The following is a 24,267-nucleotide window of genomic DNA, read 5'->3' as shown; positions in this document are numbered from 1 at the left end:
GGGTGTTTTTGTGTTGAGGGTGTAGGCCCCCACTAGGTGGGGGCTGCGCAGCATTCGAAGAACCCGACGGGGCCCGAGTAATCTCGTGAATGAGCCCCTAGCCTTTTTCTCCAAAGCACCCGCTGGAACCGCATCCGTTCGTTTACTCCCGTTCGGCCTTCCCCCCGGGAATAAAATCTCCACATAATCCGCGTCAGTTTCGACCTCCCAATGCATCATAGCCAACGCCTCCGCCACCATACTCGCTAAAACCTTCCACATCAAACCCAAGCTGCTCAGCCCGACCCAACCACAGCGGTGTATTCTTTAACGAAAAGAACCGCAACGGCGGCCCCTCCTTCCCTTCAACAAACACACCCGCACTAGGCTACCCCGGTTCGAATCGCTCGCGCGAATCTCCTCCTTTAAAGCCTCCGGGCAGAATCTCTCGGCCGACACGTCTCTCAGAATCCGCTGGACCAGGAGATACGCCCAGACCACATGGTGTTGCAGAACGATAACTTGATGGTGAGGCAGTCGCTCATCCCACCGTTCGTCATCTGAGGTGTTTATGTACCAGTGGCAGAACGGCACAAAGTATTCCGGAGGTGCGTCGATGTGGGTTATTTCGGGCTCATACTATACCACAGAATTTCATGCCAATTTGGCGGAAGCTGCGCGGAATGGGATCGTGACCTTGGTGACATTTGAGAACCGGTGAAAGTTAAGTACTAGGCGTATGAGGGCGTGATGAAAAATACTCCGCAGTTCGGTGCATCAGTCGTACTTCCAAACACAATGTCCGTCTATGGTGCGCTTGCTTGACATTCAAAGGTTCGATTGCAGCCGGCTCCTAAATTTCTTCACTCGTTATTCTCTCACTTCCATCCATTCAGGCTTCAACGCAGCTGTAGACGGAGCGCTCCCAGATAACATACGTCGCAAAGTCTGAAGCGTAGTCATTCTGGCATATGGTATGCATGCCAATCGCTAGCTATTTCGGCTGTAATAGTCTAGTTGTGAGGCGATTCGGAAAGCGTCAGATGAGTTCAGACAAGCCGCGAATCTAAGAAGCTGGTAAGTTTCCTTTGGGGAAGAGTAAAAGTTATCTCTAGGCATCATGAGGGGACGCCTCGTAAAATACGTCATCTGTCTTCAGTAAAGGATATTTACGGTGATTCGGCATGAAATCCTTTCTCCCTCCACTTCAAAGTTGTGATGCCAAACCTCTCTCCGTCATTATGCATCCCAATTCCCACTCTAATGTTCTTTCTCCCTTCATCTTCCAACGCATTCTTAACCTGTTTGTCCACTGCAAGTGTATTCGCCCTTAAAATCTCCTCAGTCTCTGGGGTGGAAATCTGCGCCACTGCAGCCCAGTCGTTCCCGAGCAACGTGAACTGCGTCCGCCACACAAATAGCGTCGCGATGATAGTGAAGATCAAGACTTGGAAAAGGACGAGCACGACAACAGCAGTAAACCCGCGGTATGATTGCGGGTAGAGCACGCTGGTGAAGAAAACAAGGGTTGCGTTTCCTGTCTTGGTGTAAGCTGGAAACTGATCGTAGTAGGCCATGCCAGATAAGATGGTGAGAAGGGAAGACATAGTTGATGCGATAGAGCCGTTCGTGGTCATGGCCTCGATGAAAAAGCTTGAAAGTGCTGGGTCTGGTAATGTTGCGTTGTTGATATTCGAGCCAAAGACAAGCCCGATGGAGGAATCGGTAAGAACTGCCGTCCAGTTGCCGGCCAGACGGCTGCTCTCAAAGTAGCTCAAGTCGGGGTCTATGACTATTGAGCTATTGGTCGTGGTATTATCGAACCAATGAGCAAGGGCTAATTCGTGAGGCATGGTGTTGCGGAGACCCAGACCAGACATGTCAGAAAACGCTTGCACTGGCGGCTGTTGTTGAATTGGGTAAGCATCATTGGGATTTGGAACCCAACTTTGATTACTCAGCTCTAGAATGCCACGTTGGTCTGGCGCTGTTACTTGAGACGTTTGTCCCATTTGTGCCCGGACTTCTGCGAATGAGTATGACGCTTGAAATTTCGAGGTTGAATTGACGGCGTCAAGGGATATATTCTGGAACCGGATTTCAGCTTCGTTTCGGATCTTTTCATTGGAAGAAAACATGTGGACGTTGAGGTCTGCGGTCTGCCATGAGGTATAGCAGAGCGAAACGTTCAAGGTCTGATTAAAGGTTCGAACTACTCTGGCAGAATCAGTTACATTAAGCGCCATGCTCATTTGCAGCCACTCCGTGTCAGTCGGCACAAGTTGGGGCGATGTGTTTTCTCCTGTGCCTGTGACGACATCACTCCCATTCTTGAGGATATTCAAGGTAGGTTCATCATATGACCTGATGATGAGGTATGTTGGCCCCCAGGAAGGGAGGGTGTTAAAAGGCGTAGGTTCCATATCGGCGGTAGTGACATTGGTGAGCTTACTCCGGAGACTTCCAGCGCTCTCTCCAGGAACTAAAGCCAGTCGATCCCCTAATCCAGGGAATGAGAAATCTTGGGCCCAGATCATGTACTGCGGACCCTGTATCTGGCATATTGCGAAAGAAGCGATCCCAATCAAATACTGGCATTCGAAACCGACAGGCTGCTTGGGCGCCCATAGGTCAGTGACATGAGTTGAGTTCGACAGGGTGCCTTCTACGGTGCCGATCATACTTTCGGACTTATCCAAAGTCTTGTTGTTGAAGTTTATAATTATATTGATATTTTCCATGTTTGGCTTCTGACAAGAGACCCGTGAGTCTACAACAAATGCTGGTCCGGTAAAATTTCTTATTGTCTGACGCGATTGGGCATCCGTGAAAGGAAGAAAGGCTCGGAAAGAATAGCCCGTATCATCAACCCCACTCGATTTTGGCAGCGGCTCAGAGTATTCCGCAAAGGTTGGATAAAAGGGCGGATTCCTAAGCCAAGTGGTGCTGCGGTGGATGAGAGGAGCCGAAGTCGAGCTGAAGAGGCTCCAACCTTTGACTGACCCAACGAAGACGTCAACACTGTAAGAAAAATCATAGTAAAATGTTCTATTGCTCGAATACCCCCGGAGAGTGCCCAGGCGCAAGTCGGACAGCAGAAGAGTCGAGCTGAATTGAAGTAGAACGGTGGTGCAAGCCAACACGACGGTTAACGGAAGATATAGGTAACGCGGCAGGTGTCCGACCCCTTGAGAGCCAGAGAAGAGGGGATGAATAAGGCGCCATGGCGTTGCCAGCCCGGATCGCATCACAGAAACGGAAGCAGCATCGCAAAGCTGAACAGCAAAAGCCTCAAGTGACAGTGCCGCCAACATAGATGCACCAGTTCCGGCGAGAAGATCAGTGACAAAGCGGATGATCATGGCTGAGATTGATACAGCTCTGGTCGCCCACTCATTAACCATGAGATAATGCCAGTTTTCGTTTTTGGTATCAGAGAACCACAGAAAGACAAGGATTTCAATCAGAGTAAGGGCGACAATTGGGGATGTTACTAATAAGGTAATGGCTAGCCAACCAAGCTTGTGACGCAATTTAGTACTCGAATTCACCGCAACCATTTGAATATTTTCAGTCGTAAAAGTAGTCACTGCGTTGAGTTTAAGATCTAGAGGACCATCGCGATTGACAGATGTATCGTTCGAGTCCAGAAGCGGATCATTCGACGCACAAGTCGTTGGGCCACTGTATTGATCTGCTGGGATAGTTACCGTTGTCGAGATTATTGAAACATCATCAAACGACTCTCGGCCAGATCGATCATCCTGAAGATGAGAAGATATATCATCTTCTCGCTCGTTGCCCTCCATGTCGCAATTGGCATATGAAAGCGTCAGTCGCCTTTGTTTGAGCAGCAAATATTATTCAAGCAAGGTTAATTAATGTACTAGTTTAATTGTTAGCCGTTTAGTACCACAATACATCCAACTAGCAGAGCAGTGACTAAATACATACGGTCTATTAAATGGGTTGATGAAAATTGCTAGTGATTTGAGCAGGATTGGGACGGGAATCGTATATGGTTGGCATGCAGAGGGGCATGCAAAGAAACCTATGGTGCATCTTCAGCTAATTATAACGCAGTATCAGACCTTTCCGCTTGGTTATTGAAAAGATTTGCAGTGGAATACGGCCTCGCAAGCCACGACTTCTCTATGGTGAAAAATGAAAGAAGAACTTTCCCAAGGCGGGGGGCGGGACGTTGAAGAACATCCGATGGGGAGAGCATGTAGGAATACTGAACAGGACTAGCACCCAGCCATATATGTATCCCTCGGAAAACGAGGACCATAAGAGGAACGCCGCATGATAAGTTCAGGGCCGCCAAGAGGGCTGGGCTGGGGAATAGCGCAGTGGGAGATCCCGCAGTCGAATGATCCAAAGTGTTTCCCGAGGGCTAAGAAAAGCCTTCGTGTCGAGAGGCCTGAAGCTCATCGGCTGAAGTGGGGGCAGAACTAAACTCTCATCCCCTGCCTACTGTGACTTGGCGGCAGTCATGGAAGGCCGGAAGTAACATCGCTTGGTGAGAAAACATCGATAGGCACTCCTCTGCAGCAATCATGTCTGATTCGCGAGCTGCACAAGGCTGGAGGAGAAATGTGTAATGATCCCTGTTGAGCTGACTTGTCCAGATCTCGCTTCTGGCCGCTCCCGCTCGTACAAGGGGGTAACCTGAGCGGGCTGCTCGCCCACCCTGCAAGCGCCTCCGTTAGTGCTTACAATTGCCACATCGCCACATGAAAACAGTGCTTATTTAGTAACTAATATTTTGTTAGACCTCTATCTGCAGTAATTACAGTAAGGCAGCGCTCCCTTATATTGCCTATATACTTTTTAAATTCTTCGGGCTCGAGCTTCTCCCATTCCTCCTTAGCGTACTGCCGTACTTCCTTCTTTGTTGTAGGGAACCGGCGTTGTATCCTCCCCTTTAACAGCCTCCAGACGTTCTTAATTGGATTTAAATTAGGGGAATTTGCTGGCCATTCTATTATAAGCATGCCGTTTTGTTCCCAGGCTAAGCGCATTACTTTTGCTAAGTGAATTAAGGCATTATCCTCTACAAGAATAGGCTGGTGTTATAGTATCTACTATAATTCCCATGCAAATTTCTTAATATTGGGGCATATATATGTCCGGTAGACGTTGCCATTTATTATCTTCTTCTTATATCCCAGCTTAATTAACCAATCCTTTTTAAAAATAACCAGAGGCCCCTTATTCCCATAGGAGATACTACCATAAATTATCCAGCTTAAATACCCCCTAAATTTAGGGACACAGCAATTAATATTATATTTCTCCTTAGCGCTTCTAGTAACAAAAATCTGGCCTCCACTAGTTCGAATAAACACCTCATCGGTCTATATAACCGCTGCCCACATTTTAGGGGTCCATTTAAGATGAGAATAAGCCCATTTTAGCCAGGTATCTCGTTGTTTAGGTGTAATAAGGGGCTACTCTGTTGTAATGCGGCAGAAGTAGCCCTCCTTTTTAAAGGCCTTGTATAAGGATTGCTTACAGGCAGAGATTTCCTTAAGAAAAGCAATCTCCTTAAAGAATTTCTGTCGGTGCCAACGGTCCTACTTTACTCGTGCGATTAAACGCTGTTATATTAGGGTATTAAGATTCGGCTTCCTTCCTCTCTGTTTTTAAGGGGTCTATGGATTCTAGAGAGAATTTAATATAGTTCTGTAAGGTATACTAAGGGAGGTATTAATTTTTTGGTGATTCTAACCAGCATATTAAGAGAGGGAATAAGTAATATTACGCTTACGGTAGGAGAGACGGGTGCCTAGATCTTAAAGAATGGGGTATTAAATTTTTGGTAAATAGTTACTACGCTAGCGTATAAGACTCGGCATTGTAATTTTAGAATATAAGATACAAAGCCCCCCTGCCGTCGTTTTATATTATCTAGCTATTCTAGTAGCTTCTGTAGATTTATAATACGCTATATATAGCTAAAGCCACGCCAGCGCTAGTAGGGTGGGCGAGCAGCCCGCTTAGGTTACCCCCTTATAGTAGTCTACATTAGTACCAGAGAGACTCACACTAAGTGGTTAATTGCTCTAGGGCGGTGCGATTGGCATAGCCCCAATTAACTACAAGGGGGCCACCTAAGCGGGTTACTTACACTCCCTACTAGCGCTAACGTTGCTTTAGCCACATATAGCGTATTATAAATCCACAAAAGCCACCAGAATATAAAACGGGAAAAGACCCTTGTATTTTATATCTTATATCCTAAAAATGCTAAATCTTGTTTGCTAGAATAATGGCCATTATCTACCACCAATTTAATACCCTATTCTTTGAGATTTAGGCACCCGGCTCTCCTACCGTAAGCGTAATATTACTTATTCCCTCTCTTAATACGCTAGCTAGAACCACTAAAGGATTGGTACCTCCCTAGGTATACCTTATAGAACTATATTAAATTCTCTCTATAATCTATAGACCCCTTATAAATAGAGAGGAAGGAAGCTAAATATTAATACGCTAATATAACAGCGCCTTATTACGCGTGTTAAGCTTAATTGCTTCTATTATAGGAAGACATTTAAAGATATTATAATTATAGAGGGGGTCTTTACCTGCAAGCGATCCTTATATAAAGCTTTTAAAAAGGAGGGCTATTTTTGGCGTATTACTATAGAGAAGCCCCTTATTATACCTAAACAACAAGAGGCTTGGCTAAAATAGGCCTATTCTTACCGAAAATAGACTCCTAAGATATAGGTAGCAGTAATTTGGACAAATAAGACTTCTATTTAAACTAGTAGAGGCTAGATCTTTATTACTAGATACGTAAAGAAGAAATATAATATTAACTGCTACCCTAGAGGTCTACCCCTTCTTTTCTTATTTCTGTAGTATATCCGGTTTAGTTATATAGTTATATCTACGTAATATAATTAGCAGATACAATTATAATTTAATTAGTTATGCTACTATATAATCCAATATAACTATAACCAGGGGTGCCAGTAAATCTTTTAAGTCTTCCAAAGAGGCTCAAATTAAATTAAATTACTTAGCGTTCCAAATTAGGCGAATTAGGCGAATTAAATTAATTCGGAAGGTTTGAATTGGAATTAAATTAATAAATTAATTATATAATCCTATATAAAGTCTTAGTATAGTATTTTGCGCAGTAGTTACCTAAAATCACTTAGTGCCTACCTATAGGGTCCTTAAATAAGGTCTCTTATTTAACCCTTCCGCCTATATAAGGATCTCGCAATATATAACATCACCGGCGTAGTAGAAGTAGTAAAGGAGGCTTTAGTAGAGGCTTTAGTAAAGGCTTAGGTCGTAGTAGGGAGGATTAAGTCGTTATTCCTATATAAATATTAGCACTTTATATACTTTTAAAACACCTCTATATTAACTTACTAGCTTTAGCGGCTTATATTAATAACCTTATTTATATCCCAATACTTTAAGCTAATTATAGCGCCAATAACGTTAGCTTTAAGCCTTACTCTATTAGGCCGTACCATATTACCAATAAGGCTGAATACTCGTTCTGGCTTATTACTTATCGCTAGCATACTAAATATATTAATTGCGAAGCGTAAAAGGCGTAGATAGTTAAATTAAAGCTCCCACTAATACTTAATTAGATTATTAACCTTCCTATCCCGTTTTAGATACTTCTTTATCTATACTTTATACTTATCCTCCTCCTTATTATCTTCTAAGTTGTCGCTAAGGCCTTTATCTAAGAAGGCTCTTAAACCCTCTGCCTCGCGTCACCGGCGCTTAGATAGTAGTGTATTAACTCTCCCACCTAAATTAAGGCCTTTATATATCTCCTATTCCGTTTAAACACGCTTTTTTATATCCTTAATCCACATCTTCTTATTCTTCTACTTATCCTTAATCCACTTTTATTTATATCGCGGGTATAGAGTAACGGAGGCAATATATGTGGCGGATTTATTAGTAAGCTTATAGTACTTATTAAGTTTCTACCATCTAAGTTAAAGGCCCGTATAAAAGTAAGACTTTGGGTTATACTTATATTAAAACATAAAAAGGTTAATCTGCTTAATAAGGTACTCTAAAGACGGGAGGACCTTCTATAGAGCTCCATTTCTACCTAATTTATTATAAATTAATAGATATTTTTAGACCCTAATTAAGGTTAACTTACCGTTATAAGCCTTACCTTCTAGAGTCTTAGTAACCTCCTTAAGCGGCGCTAATTTCTATATATACTCCTTTAGAATCTGCCATTCCTTCTTACCTAAAGCGTTATTAATAATTAAAGGCTTCTTCTTACCATTTTTCGGGTAAGGCTTTGTGCCGTTTTTAGTAGCCCAATTATAGTAAGCCTCCTAATCTTATTACTCCTTTTTAATAAAGGCGTTAGGCCGTCGAAAACGGACTCTGCACCTGTACGTGGTGACGGCTACGAACCTGGGTCTTTAAAGTTCAGACCTAGAGCCAACGCAGAGACGTCGCATAGCGTGCGGACAGGACCTGGTGGTGGTTGTGGGCGTTAAGGGCGGTAGTGAAAAATTTTCGGATGGTGAGATCTTAAAAACCACTACTGTTGGCCCTCTATAATACGATAACTACTACTATTCTCCTATCTGGGGCACCTATACGATCCAACGTAGATATATGGCACTTAATAAACATCCCCAAACCTTAACTAAAAGTATTGACGACCTTACATTAACAAACAAACGCGCGTATAAATAAACAAACAAACGAGTAAATATACGGCCCCTTCTAACCCCTAGGGCGATCGCCTACGGAGCATGNGGTTACTTGCCGTCTTACTACTAAATACTACCTAGCAGCCTAGATTGCGACCTACGGTTTTCCCTATTGTCTTCTTTTAACGGAGTAGTAACCCTTAGGAAGGGCCTAGCTGGGGCCTAGGCATAAAAGATACCTAAATACAACATATCCCGCTCGCTTATTAGTATTATAGTAGTTAGAACGGATGAATCCCCCTTATACCTTTGGTGGCTCTAGGGGGGAGAAGGCAAGGCGTATATAGTAACGTAATAGTTATAGGAGATAGCATATAGGGGGTGGTTAAGATATAGGAAACGACTGTACGGCAATTGATTAGTAAGGCCTAGCTAGGACATAGTGAACCCTAGCTTTAGATAAGCTAGAGAAGGAAGTAGTGGTTCCTAAGGAGTTTAAATATCTAAGGAGGATAGGACGTAGCCGTAGGCCCGTAGGGCCGCCGCTACGGACGGACATGGCAAATCGGGGTTTTTTATCCTACTGAGGTGGCTTATAGGGTTTTTCCTCCCCCCTAGCAGCAAGGGTTTTTTCCTGTTAATATTACTTTTCCCTTATGTACGGAGTAGTCTGCGTGGGGCTAGATAGTATCCGTATCAGACGTTAATTAAAGAAGAATTATTAATAAAGGCGTTAATTATAGCCATAAGGTATAGCGCGCGCTCGATTATATTAAAAGTAGAATTCTACTGCGTATTAACGTTAAGGATAAGCTTTTAGGTAGTTTAAGTTGTAGAGCCATCTAAAAACGACGGCATAGTAGTTAAATAGATGTGTTAAAACTCCTCAAATTACTGCTTGTGTTGGGGTGACGTAGATAATATATAAATAATAATATTATAAAGCTTTCTAATTGGGCCCTGCTTCCTCTAAAGCTCTAGGTGCTTAATCTTATTTTTGGCCTCTTTAAGCTCGTCCTCTAAAGCCTTTATATCCTTACTATAGAGGATTAAGCAAGCCACTAGGTTAATTATATAGCCAGCGTACCGAAGTTAACGCTCCTTCTAATTAAATCCAAGCTCCTTACCCAGAGCCTCCATATAGGTGTTATTATTTAACATATTATCTAGTATAAAATACCCAATTTTATTACCAATATTAAACTCCGCAAGAATCGCGGCTACGCTATTAATAATATTAACGCCTATATATCGCCCAGCGAGTTTTAGTATACTAAGTAGGAAGGTTTTATAGTTGCCCTTATTATTAATAAAGTAAACAACGATTCCGTAGAGGCTTAGGAGGCTTTAAGAGGTCTATATATCTATAGAGACGTGTATTCGACTATATACGCGCTTAAGAAGCTCCATTACCACGCCTTTATATTATTTAAAGTCCTTAATAATCCAATCGCGTATTATTATTCGGTAAGGGAGAATCTCTTTAGAGTCCTTATTTAGGTAGATAATTAGCTTATAAAAATACTTGCTATTAACTTAATTAAATGCAATTCCATCCTAAATAACCTACCGTATCAGAAGCTTCTAAAATCGGCGTTCGTTAAAGCTCCTGCGATGTTAATTAAGCTCGGCTTACTTAGTAGGTGTTTTATTTTATATACTGGCGACTAATTAAGATTAATTTAAAAGCTTAATTAGCCCATTCTTGCCAATATTATGCTTTTTAGAAGGTATTCGGCAGCTCTACTAGTTAAGGCGTCAAGCCAGCGGTAATTAGTGGTATATTTTGTTTTGTGTTTTATATAGCAGATCTAATATACTATATAGAGATTTCCTGTTTCTATTTGGTAGATCTTATAGCAATACTTCCAGATATGCGATTAGCGGTCTCGTTTTAATGGAGAAGGAATTTAAAAGCCAGGAAACTTCAGCTAATTAAGGTCTTTGTATTTATCGTTACTAGAAAAAGTTATAGTGTTAATCTCCTGGGCGCGAGAATCGAAATTAGAGGTTTTCTAAAGCTCGGTAGGTACCTTAATTATACTAGGAGGCGCAGAAAGTGGTTTAGAATCGGATTCAATATCCATTATAATGATATAAAGTGGTAGTGTTGAAAGGTTGATAAGGTGGTAATTTTGGAAGGACTTTTGTAGGTGCAAATATCTTTATATAGGTAGTGTGCCTAGCCGATAACTTAAATCTAGCTTAACGATAACGGCAATTACTAGGTTATATGGGTTTACCTAATAAAGTTTAAAGAATTGGCATTTTACACGCCAACCGAGAATATCTATTAAACATTAACACTAAAGGTAAAAATATTTCTATATTCTATATATTTATCAATTCAATTCAGCCCTTGATTTGATTTGAATTGGCTTGGCAAAGGACCTTGAATTGACTTAAATTGATTATAGATCAATTCAATTCAAGTCAATTCGGACTTGATGGGAAGATTTGCCGGCACCCCTGACCGTAACTAACTGATTATTAGCATATCTGAGAACATAGTTAAATGGGCTTCAGTAGCGCCGGTGTCCGTCCGGATTCTTAACAGCGATCTCCCACAATCTTTCCCGTATGATTTGCGCCTAGGTTTGGGTTGAGTAAGCGAGCGTGGCGTTAGCACGTAGTAATAAAGGGTTCCGGAGTTAGGTCGGCTTTAGGATCTAGGATGCTATAACAGATCTCGGGAAGTTCTTAGGAGGTTCGACCAGCTACGGAGGATAGCTATATAAGAATAATAGAATCTGTTCTCTTTGGTATCTCAAAACATCAAATACAAGTTCCTCAAACTTCTCAAACGGATTTCACCTTATCTACAAATGAAAATGTTCCAATTCGACCACAGCACTACAGCTGAAGAGGCTGCAGAGAAATTTTCTGATCAAATAGATGGAAAGACCGGTTCGTAGACAGGACCCTTATCTGCTTGTTGACTCAGTCGGTTAATTAAAAATACTTTAGTCCTTGTCACCGGTGTCTCCCCCGGCGGTATCGGCCTCGAAACCGCGCGCGGCATCGCCCTGCACTCTCCTTCCTTACTCATCCTCGCCGCGCGCTCCCCTTCTAAACTGGCTGAAGCCGATACTACTATCAAAGCTGCTGCCCCGGGCGTCAGGACTCGACTTCTTCAACTAGACTTAAGCTCATTCAGAACCGTCCGCGCAGCTGCAGAAGAAGTCAATAGCTGGACAGAGCCAATCGATGTGTTGATCAACAATGCAGGAGTAATGATGTGTCCATTTGCGTTGAGCGAGGATGGCATCGAGACACAATTTGCAACGAACCATGTCGGCACGTTTTTGTTTACGAATTTGGTCATGGGCAAGATTTTAGCAGCTAGAAATGGTGCCAGGATTGTAAATGTCAGTAGTAGGGGACACAGATATGGCCCGGCGAGGTTTGAGGATTGGAATTTTGGGGTAAGTGTTCCTGAGCTGTTGTTTGACCTGAGAAGAAATGCTCATTCTTGTACGCAGAATGGGAAGGATTATGACCCGAGCCTAGCATACGGGCAGTCAAAGACAGCGAACATGCTCTTCTCGGTTTCGCTAGCTGAGAAGCTGAAGTCGAAAGGCGCAGTGGCTTTCAGTCTACATCCTGGTGCCATCTGGACAAATCTAGGTCGGCATATCCCTACCGGGGCGTGGAAGGCGAGAGGTGAGCGCCATGACTCCTAAAGTGCTAATTAGCTGCTGAAATTCATTGTTTATCTAGGTGTACTTGATGAGAATGGAAATGTGCGGAATACAGCGGATTGGACATTCAAGACTCTGTCGCAGGGTGCTTCCACGACTGTTGTCGCGGCGTTTGATCCGACAATTGCGGAAAACAGTGGAGCGTATTTGGTTGACTGCCAGATCGACCATGGCGATGTAACAATGCCGTATGCAGTTGATAAAGATAACGCGGAGAGGCTGTGGAAGCTGAGTGAGAATCTTGTCGGACAGAAATTTGAATATTGAAGACATTGTAAAGCAGAAGTGTTTGGATAATTCACGGCACTAAAGATTTAAATTTTCACTGTCGGACTCATTCCTTGCCGATGAATGGAAAGAGGTATACCCACTAGTAGTTCTGATAAATGGACAAGCAGCATATAATAAATATCTGTCGAACGGACAATTAGGTATGAGAACTCTGTTTATTAAAGAGGGCTTCTAGAGCCTCTATATATACACCAGATAGGTGGCAAATAGGTTGCAATTAGAATGACGACTGCGTCGTCATTCGGTAATGGAAACAGGTAATGAGACATTCGATGAGACATTCGATGAGACATACGAGGTAAGTAGCGGGGTAGTGAGACATAGGGTTCTAGTCTTGAAGACAGTAGTAAGATGGTAGTAAGGAACTCCGATCCAGTTCGACAATATCAATAAGTTTGATGCTCTTTGAAGCTTCTATTGAAAATGGGAATTGTCTGATATTCTTTCCATGGATTCGGCGATTAAATCCAGCGCTCAGAAGAGCATCAAGGGAGGCTAGATATTAAAAGGCCTGGCATATTTTTCGAAGCCGCTAGTGTACGAGTAAAATATCGATTTGAAGGAGAGTGGATCGACTGTCTCAGAGTAAAAGTTGGTAATTCTCGTAGGCCTCCTGGTATATCTTTGAACTGGTGAGAAAAAGATCCTGCATTCCCATGGACGGTCAAAATTCTGCGTTAAGGGCTAGTAGAACAGTGTTGACGTGAATCGGATTTTCTTACCACTGTCTTACCACTATCTTTAATGCCCATTACCTTACGACTCACCACCCTGTTTCTTACCATCGTATTGCTTACCACCTATTTCTATTGCCTGCACCTACCTTATGTATATAGAGAGCTTCTAGAGCCATTAATACGGCACTGTTACAGACCCTAGTCAGGGGCTCGGCTAGGGGCTTGGCGCCATGTATATAGATGTCCTCTCCTCGACCTTCTTCTAGTCCTCGGCTTGGAATTCTAGTTACCTGGCTACCAATAGATCCTATTCTATTAACTAAGCCTTTTACAGCTATCTTCAATCGATAGTTATAAGCCCGGGCCGTCTACTATATTATTATTCTTAATTTAAAGCCTTACTTCTATTATTGTCTTAATTATAAATGCCTATCTTATCGGGAATCCTAGTAAGCCTAAATAACTAAAACGAATAGATTAAAGTTATTAAGTTAAAGGCTAATACTAGTCGGATTTAGTAGTACATTAACCTATTGTAACGTGTCCCGCACCACGTCGCCATACGGCCAAAAAGACAGAGTGATTGCGAATCTATCGCGACTCTTGCGGGATCTAATATGTATACTCTTACACCTATTTAAAGTGGAAGGTTTTAAGCTTGTTTGGGTAGGGAGTGTATATATATCAATTAGGGGGTATATAACTAGTAGTGACCTATATATATATTTTTTAGAAAAACTTATTGATGTAATATAAATATAAATATAAATATAAATTAATAATTAATAAGCTTAATAATATTTTTAACGTTTTTAATAGATCTATAAAATCTGCTAGTTGGTTTGCTGAATAAATCAGTTTGATACAAATGCCTATCGTAGCTTGCTGATAACTCACTATTGCCCGAGCTCGCTTCGGGCCTCTCATTTCGGAGATCGCTCTGGGTTAAGGGAAGGTTTGCTGTTGCAACTTCCTTGTCTAAGTTCATATGATTCCATGAACTCCCTCTGGCTTGGCTCGGTCTTTCTGAAAGACTTGGTTGTTGGCTTGGAAGCAGGTTGCGATCTGATACTCCGACCTCCGGTAATGGGTAAGAGCTCTCGTAGCCTTCATAAAATAAGTCTGGGGGTTCATTGGACAAGCATGGAGTTCTCCTCGGCTTTACGTACTTTAAAAAATGGTTTGTTGTTAGCGTAGGGTTTGTGTACCACTCGTAAATTAAGTCAAACTCCTCGTCAGACTCATCATTAGACTGCTTGTTAGGAGGCTGAGTTAGTTGAGCGGGAAAGCCCTGTGCTATCGGCATATGAGCCGGATTCGTGATATTTGAAGGGTCTTGGCCCGCAGATATTGGAGCAGGTGGCAAGGAAGCTGTTTGACGAGCAAACGAAGTGTCTCTCAGCCTTTGCTTAGATGGTTGTGGCCGCACTTCTTGGGTGCGACCGAACCGCGTATTAAGTAGAGCGAGAGGCACTTGTCGGCGCCCACCGTCTCCCCTCTGGAAGTGCTCAGTGGAGCTGGCGAGAAGATTGTATTCTGGATTGAGAGAAACACTAGGTATTCTCTGCATTTTGCTGGCTTTTGATGGAGCAAAGATTCAACCATTGAGGTTCGTAATGAAGAACGAGAGGAAATGCTAAAGTAGTCCACAATCGTGACAAATTCGGTGCATGGATGGGGATATATAATATAGAATTATAATGTGTTATCAAAGAACAAAGGCGTTGTTTGCAAGGAACAACTCGCACGCTGTAGATATACATTGCGGACACGACGGCGTGCATGAATATTGACGGCATCAAGTGAACAAAGAAATCCTCTGATTTTTCAGCCCTGTCTTTAACAGTTTAGGATGGTAATCTTACGTTGTGCTGAGAAATTTTTGTTGAACTCCAAGACAACGTCTTGAAGTAGTTTAAGGTCGAGAAACACTGCGCCTGTCTTAAATGCAGATAGGCGACTATTTTTGCGTCGTGCTGCCATACGGTGGCGTGTAGTCTCAGACTATTCTATTTCAGCCATTGCCATTCATTATTTTCCTTCTTTCTATCTCAGCCTCCACATCGTCTACGGTCATTGGGACTTTCCTCTTCCCCCATTTTGCCTTTTCCTCTGCCACAAATCCTTCCATGCTCATCAGCCCAACGACTAAAAACCCAAGCTCTTCCCGATCTGTATCAAAGACCTCCCACCACTCATTATCAGGTAGCTTAACTCCAACCTCCCTAGCTGCCAGATAAATAGCAGCAGTGGCAAGACAAGGAGGCTGATGTGTAAGATATAGTAGTTGCGGACTAAGGAGTGCTGTGTTGAGGTGCGCAAACGCTCGTTTCGCGAGTTCCGAGGCACGCGGTTGGTTGAACACATCAAGAGTCTGGAGGTAATTAATGCATAGAGTGTACGGTAGAGACACGTGTGTTTGGAAGCTAAGGATGCGGAGAATATGGGCTTCTGTCCTTAGAAGGAGAGTGCGCTGAGCATGGTATGATCCCTCTGAAAGATAACATGATTCAGTATTGTTCGTTTGCAACTTCTCAGGTTCGATGAATGTAGAAGGGAATGAATCCAGGTAAGCGTAAACATTCAAGATACTGCGGGGTGATTTAGGATATGCAGAGAGCTTCGCGATGAGGTATAAGGAGGCTGAGGAAACTTGCTATGGGCTGTATTAGCTCAATCTGAGCTCGAAATTGATGATACGCAACCCCACCTCAGCACCATATTCGGCGAGACTCCCACCTTCTGATCCTATCCAGAATCTCGTAAATATCACAATTGCCTGCGCTATTATCTCTTGAGGAAGTCGAAGTAATATTCCAGCGGCCTGGATGAGTCTTGCGCCTGCGAACTGAATGGAGTTTTCAAGGTCAGCGGGAATGCCATCTAGTTGGGATCCCGAAGATGAAATCTGCTCTGCTGTGGCGAGAGAGTTTGCCAACTGGGAAGTTTGCATGGCTGCGAGAATGATACCACGAAGCCTGAATTCCGGCTTTAGCTTGTTGGACCTTGAGTTGATGTTTAGTCTTATCTTGGCGCGGAGATTGGCGAATTAAATTTGCCACGCCCGTATTCCGCAGGCTCGCGGCATTTTACGTTCTTCGGTCAGGTTCAAGAACCCGCCGTCTTAAATTTAAAATTTAAAGGTCCCTTTGCAATTATTCTTGTAGTGACATTACGGTTCAAATTGCTGCTAGAAACCCTTAGAGGGACAGTAATATCCCCGAATTTTTGGACGATATTTGAGTTCCAATGTCTGCTTCTGGCTCGTTGACTACAAGTCGCTAATATCCACCATGATGACTCAAAGTAACCCTTCCGAAAGCACTCCGAAGCAAGTATTCTAGAAATTGATATAGTGATATCCTCTTAGGTACCCTGTTTCAGTCCTCATCGAAAACACCACTGTAGTCAGTGTTCGGATCTACCACACTCTCCGCATCATCCTCATTCCCTTCCGTGGCGCCGGGAGTCTCTAAGTCAATTCCCTGCTGATTTTCGAACTCCCGATACATTGCGCGTAACACCCTGCCTTCAACATAGTCTTTATCTTTAAAGTCTCGAACCTTCTGTCTAAGAGTAAGACCCCACTTAACATTGACGGACTTAGGAATTGCTGCAACAAGGTCCCTGAAAATGGCCTTGTACTTCCAGTCAACCTGTCCCCAATCACTGAGCTCACTCCTACCCCAACGCGAAGGATCCGGAAGCGTAACAAATACTTGAAGCCTCCTTAAGGCTGGCATAGCTTTAGTGAGACCAACCCAATTGACGCGTGTGGCAAGGTCGGCATGCCAATCTATAGAGAGCTCCAGCTGTAAGTTTGTGATTCGGGGGAAATCCCAGCCGTAAAGACCGCAATCCAACTGCATGTACTCAGGATTATTGTCCCACTTGAAGTTTCGAATGGCTATGCGAAATGAGTTCTTCCTATAGAGGATATCCTTTGCCTCGTCGTGAATTTGTTTGCAGGCAGAAAGAATGCTGATGTATGCAAGTGGTTCGGTAGTCGGCGCCCTGCGTTGAACGGATTTCTTCCCTTCCTCCTCTCTCTTTTTGGATAGAGTTTGCCTCCTTCTATTGATGGCTACACGCTTCCTTATACCTTTCTTTATTTCCGGGGCACTGAAGACGGGATCGTTCTTGCAACGATTGTTGATGAGAAGGTATCCATAAACCATATTGCGAAGCTCAGCTGGGAGGTTGAGGAATCGGAAAGGTCTAGGTTTCCGTAACGACCGCTTCCTGAAATGAGGCCTATTAGTGCTTAGCATCTAGTGTAGATGCCGATAATGATTAACTCACTTTACTGGCCTCTTCATATCTTCACTGTCTGAACCGTTGATGTCTAATATCGTTACTCGGCGCGCCTTGCGTGGTGGATTTCGTCGCAGCCCGGCCAGGCTTTCTGTATTCTGTCGTGGCTGGATAGGGGGCGCCATTGGAGGCGTTGTTGAAGGGCCTGTTGGAAGAGCTGTTGGAGACACCGTCACAGGCGCAGGTCTAGATATGATCTTGTCGTTGGATGCATTTCTAGTAAACAACCTGTGCATGATCTGAAGAGTACTGTCCATTTGACTACTACTCGCAGAAGATGGAGACTCCTCAAGGCGAGATGAGAGGTAGTTGGAAGAATGTGTCAAAGTGAAAAGAGAAGTGCCCTTGATAAAGGCCCATGTGTGAATGAATTAGCGAGATGCGATTATAGTGATTAAATGGCAGGTGGAGATGTGGAGACGCTAGGCGCTGGAGTGAATATGGAACGCCAAAGATTCAGACCAACCCCAGTTTGTTAATGATATCATGGCTTCGTCTTGAGCTGTGAAACGGCCTCCTTTCCAAATCTACCTTATCCATCCTCTCCAACAACTTTAGCATGCCTGAAATATTTCATGCCCACCCAAGCCACCACAACCCACACCCACGCCATAACAGCAGTGAGCACCATCAAAGCGGGATAGTAGCCGGTAATTGGCAATGTCGGATCATCCTCCAGCTCTGGCGGCGCATATGGCGTCTCTCCTACATCCCAAGCCCAGCTCCAGATGCCAAGACATGATCCCATGCCCACCACGAAGACAATCCAAGTTACAATGAGCACAACCCAGCCCCACCATTCTGTCTCGCTATAGTCCCATTCCTCCTCTAAAATGGTGGTAGATGGCGTGTGTGGAAGCGGGATGGAGGATGTAGCCTTGTTGGAACGGCGGCGTTGGATAGACGATGATTGGCCCGGTGGTTGAAGTTGTACAGGGTAATACGAGCTGCTGTTACCAAAAAGAGCACGCCGAGAGAAGGAAAGACCATCATCATCGTCAGTTGTAGAGGCATATGCGCTGAGAGGGCTGGTGAGTGGAGACGCAAGCGCACGAGGTGTTGCGTGGTCGTGAATCTCTTGTGTTTGCGTGGTATCAGTGTTGAGAGTAAGTTTCTGGGGAGGCGTCCAGCCGTTTTCTGAGGAAGATGTTAGGGATGGGTTCTCATAGCTGAACCGGCGAGGAGTTGTCTCCTCATCTGGAGATGTAGGGCTCGTGTCGCCATGAGGATCAGCTGTTTGCTTTGAAGGACTTCGAGGGCCATCAGATCTTTTCTGGTGATCGAGCATCGAGTTACGTCGTTCACGTAGCTTGCCAGTTCCCAAAATAGCGGTTTTTCTCAATGAGCCTTTACGTTTACGCCCCTTACTCTGGCGCATCGCGTTAGCCATTGCGGAGCTTCGCTTAGGGATATCATCGTCATGGTCATTTTCGGGAGGATCATCTTCGCCTTTCGGTGGTGATCGCGGAGTGTTATCTTCGGTGGAGGACCGCAGGAAGGGTAACTTGGCCATTATACTCCCAGATAGACTTCGTTTGTGTCCTCCGGGACCCGCATCGCTGGCTTTGCTGCTCACATCTCCGTTTGTAAGCAAATTATGGAGCACGCCAACGCCGCCGTTTTGTGTTGCGGCTTGCCCATTTTCCATGCTCTTGTCTTGCCAAACCCATCCACTGCCCAATGTTGGGCTATTTATTGTTGTTCATCGTTGAGGGGTTGCCATCAGCACCAATCCACCTGGGCAGGATGCGGTGATGGTTGCGGAGAACGGGCGAAGAGTCTGAAATGCAGCAATGATTGCCGAAGTAACCCCGCACCGTTGGCGTCCAAAACATTCTCCCTTCTTTATATCTCACCACCACATTATAGCAATTTGATTGCTTGATTATATTACTGATGGAGTGCACATAACCCGCAATTGTACCTTACCATATATTTCCGACATCATGGCATCTGGAATGCCTATTCCAGCCCCGCCGCGGACACCTACACCACCCCCCGAAGACGACGAGAAGCCAGTTGGCTTGGGATTGGACCAGCCATACTCCCCTGCACGACTAAGATTCAATCCAGATGCTTTGTCTCCACTATCTGCCACCTTTCCTCCTGAGCGGCTTAGCACTCTTGGTGGTCCTGGTACCTCAATGTCCCAACGACCTACACCGAGTACTATCTTCAGCCCGGCTAGCTCGACATTCCCGTACAGTCCTATGAGTGCCATGGGTGGAGGGAGCGAGAATGATACGCCATCTCTGAGTGGATCTGAGAAGGTCCAGAACCCATTCAACTTCCAGCCTGTACAGTATACCGCCGGAAAGCCAGCTGCAAATAAAGCCGTATGTATATTCACCACTTGAATTATATATTCTGACACTAACAGGATATTGGACGGCGTCGCGGTCACAAATACAAACATAGTAGCGTATCTCATCAGATATTCTTAGAGCCGCCTCCTCGTGCGCCTCTCCAATTACCCGCCTCTCTCCCAATACCCACATTCAAAGAATATCGGTCGAGCATGTCAAGGGAGCAGACCCTAAGAGGAGTATGGTGCTTCTGCCATCTCTTCGTAGCAGGCTTTGTTCAATGGAGCGCCCATGAATCCTTAGCACTAACAGTGCTATCACGATTACTCTGCTATGATGCTTTGGGAGCATTCCTCTGCGTCGCCGTAGATGTAGGCGGGAACTTTGAGGTGTGGAAACGGTCAAGCATACGACACCCCTTTGGGTTTGAGCGCTCTGAAGTCGTCGCAGGCCTCGGCATGTCTGTAGGACTCCTCTTTTTGGGCCTCGACTTGATCTCGCACAGCCTCACACACGCCCTGGAGGACAAAGGTGGGCATGAAGCGCATCATCCGCACGAACACAAACGCGTTTCGCCTGGAAGCATTGATCTTGCTGCTCTATGCGCCATCATGTCCACCCTCGTTTCTGCCATTTTACTTAAGAATCATGCACGGATTGGCAAGGTGACGAGATTAGGGGCCATCGCCTCGCTCCCCTCCGTTCTCAGCAACCCTTCGCACTTCCTTACTCTCTCGTGCTCTGCTCTGCTCCTCCTCCTACCTCTTTTGAGTATTCAGATGTACGTCTGGCTAGACCGCACCCTCTCCTTTGCCGTCGCCATCTCGATGGTCGCACTAGGCTGGCGACTTGGCTGGACTCTTGGAAAGATGCTCATGATGTCATACTCCGGACCTGGAGTTGCGGGAGTCATCCACGACATCGAAACGGACCCGGCTGTCATTGCTGTTGAAGAGGCTAAATTCTGGCAAGTGCACTATGGGCTATGCCAGGCAAACCTGAAGCTCAGAGTAAGGAGTCTGGAGGAAATCGGCCGACTTAGGGATCGAGTAGGTAGTCTGGTTCGGAACAGGTTAGGAGGCGGTTATGGGAGTGGGGGGCAGAAATGGGAGGTCTCAACCCAAATCAGTTTAGAGAAGGATTGAGTGGAGAACTGGTGTTCCTGCTGGGCCTATTTTGGGGTCGGGCCTTTTTTTCGGGGGCGGGGTTTCTGCTATGTAAGTGGGAAATGGATACCCATGAACGCTACTATACATGTACGTTCCCTTTGTGGCTGCCAGGTCGGAAGGGCATTGGGAATGGCAGAAAGCTTTGGCCCTCTCAGACTGCATACATACCTGACAACAGCAACTTGCTCTGCCGTGACCGGCCCACAAGCATATCAGACGGACAACGACAGGCGGCCCAACAGATGGCTTGCAGGCCCGACTCAGATGATGTCCCTAAAGGGTGTCGGGTGACGGATTCAGTGACGAATGGCCCGAGCCGTGGTCGCAACTCGCACCCTTCCCCCTGCCCTAAGCCCTAAGCTCGACACACGGACCCTGCCCGACCCGCGCTTCTCACCGCCCTGCACATCAACCCAACTCGCACGGCCGGCCAGCCGGCGACGCCCTCGCCCAGGTATCAGTCAGCGCACCATACGGACTCTCACGCCCGCACACCAAACCCTTTTTTTTTGCCTCGCTTTCGCTGCCGCGAGGCTCCCATGGATCACGCACTCTGCACTTATGGCCAGAAACCTGGACTCTTATACCGACGAGCACCGTCCTAGGCGTCGCACCAGGCGCCACAGACCCTACCACGAGAAGCGCGACGACGATTTTGAGCGGGACCCGGCTGGGCTGGGTTTAGACGAATTGAGAAGGGCACGGTCGGAATATTACAGTCGCCCGGAAGACGAGAGGATGAGAGCTAGAAGTGTGAGGCACATGGCGCAGGAAGTTCACATGAGAGAACGGGAGCGGGATATTGTCGAGAGGTCGAGGGAGCGGAGGGCAGATAGTCGGCGGAGGGAATGGCGCAGGGAGAGAGATGTAGTACAGCGCAAGAAGAAAAAGGAGCCAGAAGAGGACGAGGGCAGCGAAGTCTACGTGTACGGCAGGCCAAGAGAGGTTCGAGAGCGGAGGGAGCCTCGTTCGGTTCGGGATACTTCACCTTCACGAGAGCAGCGCAGAGCAAGACGGCCAGTTGAGACTGTGAGGGTGTCAAGAGTAAGGGCTGTAAAGAGGAATGGAGACACGATGCACGGCGTAGCTGGCTCTTCAAGACGTGTTGCAGAAGAGGAGCCAGATTTGCGAAGTCGTGGAGCGAGGAGTAGGCAGGAATCGCGACCGCGGAGTGAACCCCGTGCAGCTCCAAGGAGTGTCTCCATTCAACAAGTTGAAGCCCCCAAATTAAATAGGTATATATCCCTTCCTGATACTCGGTCTGAGAACCGGCCGCTGACTTATTCTAGAAGCATTTCTGCTCGCGAGGCTCCCAGAGTGTATATGACAAGACCTTCTTTGAAGCGGAGCAACACAACAGCTCGAGTTGTGAAAATTCCCGTAACAGCTCCTCCATCCGTTCGACCCCCTCGCGCTCCGTCGGTTGTCAGAAGGACGGGTACACCAGGAAACCTAAGCGCCACGCCCGGTCGCAGAAGTTCCGGCCTTCTAGCTACACTTTTCAAGCCGCCACCTTCAAGATCAGCGCCAACAATAGTACAAAAGGCCGAGCTTAAGTAAGTTGTGGGCATATACTTGCCTCGACACCACTAACCCCCTTGCCAGGGTCGAATGTATAATCTGCATGGCCGATGACCTCCCAGCCTCCAAAACCGCTAAGCTCTCCTGCGGTCACCGAATGTGCTATCCCTGTCTCAAACGCCAATTTGCTCTCTCCGTCAACGATCCCCAACACATGCCCCCCACCTGCTGCTCCTCCGAGCATATTCCCCTGAAGTACGTCGAGCGGCTCTTCGACGATAAGTTCAAGAAGTTATGGAATCAGAAATATAAAGAGTACACAACGAAGGATCGGTTATACTGTCCAATGAAGGGGTGCGGGGAGTGGGTCAAGCCATCAAGCATCCGCATGGACCTTACGGTCGGGCGGAAGTATGCAAAATGCGGACGGTGTAGAACGAAGGTGTGTGTACTGTGCAATGGGATCTGGCACATCCGGAAAGACTGCCCCAAGGATGAAGAGACGAAGCAGATAGTACAGATGGCGAAGCAAAAGGGCTGGCAGAGATGCTATAACTGCAAAACAATGGTTGAGCTGAAAGAGGGCTGCAACCACATGACTTGGTTAGTTCTTTTACCCCTATCTTACATTCACTCCCTTAAGAACGCCAAAAGCAGCTAGAGGTGACAGAATCATGCTGACAAAGGTGACTACAGCCGTTGCACAGCCCAATTCTGCATGCTCTGCGCTGCCAAATGGAAAACCTGCAACTGTCCCTGGTTCAACTACTCCAACATCGACAACAGCGACCGTATCAATGAAATTCGTGTCCACCAAAACCCCACCATCAACATTGTCGAAGTTTTCGAAAACGAAGCTTCTTGGGACGAAATTCCCCGCGGCCGCGGCCGCAACCACACCATCTACACCTCTCACACGACCGACCGCCGCGTCCAAGAGCGCGCAGATGAGGCACTAGCAGCCCATCTGCAGGCCCAGCTTTTACTCAACCCAACACCTACTGCCTCAGAGGGCGGGGTAAACGTGCAGGTCTTCAGCCTTGGAAACGCCCGTTCGCACCATCTGAACGAGTCATACACGGTCCGCTATCCCACTGCCGGAGGTGCCCACACAGCCGCATCCAACCCACCGCCGGTCCTGCCAAGAGTCAACAGGCGGAGGACAGTTCGGGAAAGAGTGCAAGTGGAAGAAGAGCCCGAGCCGGCACCTGAACCGGCACCCGTGAATGCGGCCGTGATGGCTGGCCTGGCGAAAGATGGCAGCAGGCGCGGTGCTGCGCGCGTCGGGCCGTGGCTGCAGCACGTTGAGCTTGATCCGGCCGAGCTGGAGGTGCGGCGAACCGCTGTGGAGGCGGAGGCGGCGGGGTATGGGAGTGCAGGGTGGGTCTAGCCTTACAGATTTATCTAATGAAGTTTTTGACTATATTTATCATGGATCGGGGAAGGGCTGGGTACGGCTTAGTATACGGGTTGGGCTGTGTTTTTACGTTCATGGATTGGATGACACACGGCAGATTGCGTATGACACGATACCCCCTTTTCCTTGGTTTTCCGGCTGTGAGTCCTTAGCGGGGATGATGGATATTGGAAGGTGGCTAAAGATGGTATTTACACAGAATGATAGGGTATGCTTTGCAACA

General features: G+C 46.0%; 10 protein-coding genes across 10 annotated transcripts; 4 read left to right on the top strand and 6 right to left on the bottom strand.

Moving 5' to 3' along the window:
* Positions 1–662: 662 nt before the first annotated feature.
* On the bottom strand, positions 663–3,953 carry K441DRAFT_174627 (uncharacterized protein). Its single transcript, XM_067640337.1, has 3 exons — positions 3,934–3,953; positions 918–3,865; positions 663–832 (listed from the first exon to the last, which is right to left on the bottom strand). The coding sequence occupies exon 2, from the start codon at positions 3,786–3,788 to the stop codon at positions 1,149–1,151; it is 2,640 nt and encodes an 879-aa protein (XP_067502071.1). The 5' UTR covers positions 3,789–3,865; positions 3,934–3,953; the 3' UTR covers positions 663–832; positions 918–1,148.
* Positions 3,954–4,739: 786 nt separating this feature from the next.
* Positions 4,740–4,976, bottom strand: K441DRAFT_569824 (uncharacterized protein; the record flags this gene model as incomplete). Its single annotated transcript, XM_067643879.1, has 1 exon — positions 4,740–4,976. The coding sequence occupies one exon, from the start codon at positions 4,974–4,976 to the stop codon at positions 4,740–4,742; it is 237 nt and encodes a 78-aa protein (XP_067502070.1).
* Positions 4,977–11,357: 6,381 nt separating this feature from the next.
* K441DRAFT_614167 (short-chain dehydrogenase) lies at positions 11,358–12,616 on the top strand (the record flags this gene model as incomplete). Its single annotated transcript, XM_067645670.1, has 4 exons — positions 11,358–11,555; positions 11,616–12,073; positions 12,131–12,311; positions 12,369–12,616. Exons 1-4 carry the CDS (start codon positions 11,474–11,476, stop codon positions 12,614–12,616), a joined length of 969 nt encoding a protein of 322 aa, XP_067502069.1. The 5' UTR covers positions 11,358–11,473.
* A 1,506-nt stretch (positions 12,617–14,122) lies between these two features.
* On the bottom strand, positions 14,123–15,085 carry K441DRAFT_174599 (uncharacterized protein). The gene is made up of 3 exons (XM_067640336.1): positions 14,487–15,085; positions 14,215–14,424; positions 14,123–14,162 (listed from the first exon to the last, which is right to left on the bottom strand). The coding sequence occupies exons 1-2, from the start codon at positions 14,885–14,887 to the stop codon at positions 14,241–14,243; spliced, it is 585 nt and encodes a 194-aa protein (XP_067502068.1). The 5' UTR covers positions 14,888–15,085; the 3' UTR covers positions 14,123–14,162; positions 14,215–14,240.
* A 246-nt stretch (positions 15,086–15,331) lies between these two features.
* K441DRAFT_678741 (uncharacterized protein) lies at positions 15,332–16,270 on the bottom strand (the record flags this gene model as incomplete). Its single annotated transcript, XM_067651186.1, has 2 exons — positions 15,332–15,973; positions 16,028–16,270. The coding sequence occupies 2 exons, from the start codon at positions 16,268–16,270 to the stop codon at positions 15,332–15,334; spliced, it is 885 nt and encodes a 294-aa protein (XP_067502067.1).
* Positions 16,271–16,642: 372 nt separating this feature from the next.
* Positions 16,643–18,025, bottom strand: K441DRAFT_174555 (uncharacterized protein). Its single transcript, XM_067640335.1, has 2 exons — positions 17,620–18,025; positions 16,643–17,571 (listed from the first exon to the last, which is right to left on the bottom strand). The coding sequence occupies exons 1-2, from the start codon at positions 17,886–17,888 to the stop codon at positions 16,698–16,700; spliced, it is 1,143 nt and encodes a 380-aa protein (XP_067502066.1). The 5' UTR covers positions 17,889–18,025; the 3' UTR covers positions 16,643–16,697.
* Positions 18,026–18,181: 156 nt separating this feature from the next.
* On the bottom strand, positions 18,182–19,195 carry K441DRAFT_485393 (uncharacterized protein; the record flags this gene model as incomplete). The annotated part of the gene is made up of 1 exon (XM_067641928.1): positions 18,182–19,195. A coding segment is annotated over one exon (1,014 nt), but the record flags the coding sequence as incomplete, so codon positions are not given.
* A 257-nt stretch (positions 19,196–19,452) lies between these two features.
* K441DRAFT_639486 (cation efflux family protein family) lies at positions 19,453–21,328 on the top strand. The gene is made up of 2 exons (XM_067646580.1): positions 19,453–19,967; positions 20,012–21,328. Exons 1-2 carry the CDS (start codon positions 19,578–19,580, stop codon positions 21,080–21,082), a joined length of 1,461 nt encoding a protein of 486 aa, XP_067502064.1. The 5' UTR covers positions 19,453–19,577; the 3' UTR covers positions 21,083–21,328.
* Positions 21,329–21,534: 206 nt separating this feature from the next.
* On the top strand, positions 21,535–22,763 carry K441DRAFT_614153 (uncharacterized protein). The gene is made up of 2 exons (XM_067645669.1): positions 21,535–22,341; positions 22,396–22,763. Exons 1-2 carry the CDS (start codon positions 21,668–21,670, stop codon positions 22,664–22,666), a joined length of 945 nt encoding a protein of 314 aa, XP_067502063.1. The 5' UTR covers positions 21,535–21,667; the 3' UTR covers positions 22,667–22,763.
* Positions 22,731–24,017, top strand: K441DRAFT_569637 (uncharacterized protein; the record flags this gene model as incomplete). Its single annotated transcript, XM_067643874.1, has 2 exons — positions 22,731–23,230; positions 23,324–24,017. 2 exons carry the CDS (start codon positions 22,731–22,733, stop codon positions 24,015–24,017), a joined length of 1,194 nt encoding a protein of 397 aa, XP_067502062.1.
* Between the last annotated feature and the right edge of the window lie 250 nt (positions 24,018–24,267).

This window comes from Cenococcum geophilum, assembly GCF_001692895.1.
Source record: "Cenococcum geophilum 1.58 unplaced genomic scaffold K441scaffold_31, whole genome shotgun sequence".
NCBI lineage: Eukaryota > Fungi > Ascomycota > Dothideomycetes > Gloniales > Gloniaceae > Cenococcum > Cenococcum geophilum.
The sequence above is the reverse complement of the archived record's forward strand: the minus strand, read 5'-3'. Positions and strand labels throughout refer to the sequence as shown.

Bases quoted from the DNA above. Each gene is read 5' to 3' on its own strand.
- K441DRAFT_174555 (XM_067640335.1), bottom strand. From the start codon at position 17,888: ATGGACAGTACTCTTCAGATCATGCACAGGTTGTTTACTAGAAATGCA. The intron at 17,572-17,619 runs GTGAGTTAATCA...AAGCACTAATAG, and splicing joins GATATGAAGAGGCCAGTAAA to GCCTCATTTCAGGAAGCGGT.
- K441DRAFT_639486 (XM_067646580.1), top strand. From the start codon at position 19,578: ATGGCATCTGGAATGCCTATTCCAGCCCCGCCGCGGACACCTACACCA. The intron at 19,968-20,011 runs GTATGTATATTC...TGACACTAACAG, and splicing joins AGCCAGCTGCAAATAAAGCC to GATATTGGACGGCGTCGCGG.
- K441DRAFT_174599 (XM_067640336.1), bottom strand. From the start codon at position 14,887: ATGCAGAGAATACCTAGTGTTTCTCTCAATCCAGAATACAATCTTCTC. The intron at 14,425-14,486 runs GTACGTAAAGCC...TATTTTATGAAG, and splicing joins ACAACAAACCATTTTTTAAA to GCTACGAGAGCTCTTACCCA.
- K441DRAFT_614153 (XM_067645669.1), top strand. From the start codon at position 21,668: ATGGCCAGAAACCTGGACTCTTATACCGACGAGCACCGTCCTAGGCGT. The intron at 22,342-22,395 runs GTATATATCCCT...GACTTATTCTAG, and splicing joins GAAGCCCCCAAATTAAATAG to AAGCATTTCTGCTCGCGAGG.
- K441DRAFT_174627 (XM_067640337.1), bottom strand. From the start codon at position 3,788: ATGGAGGGCAACGAGCGAGAAGATGATATATCTTCTCATCTTCAGGAT.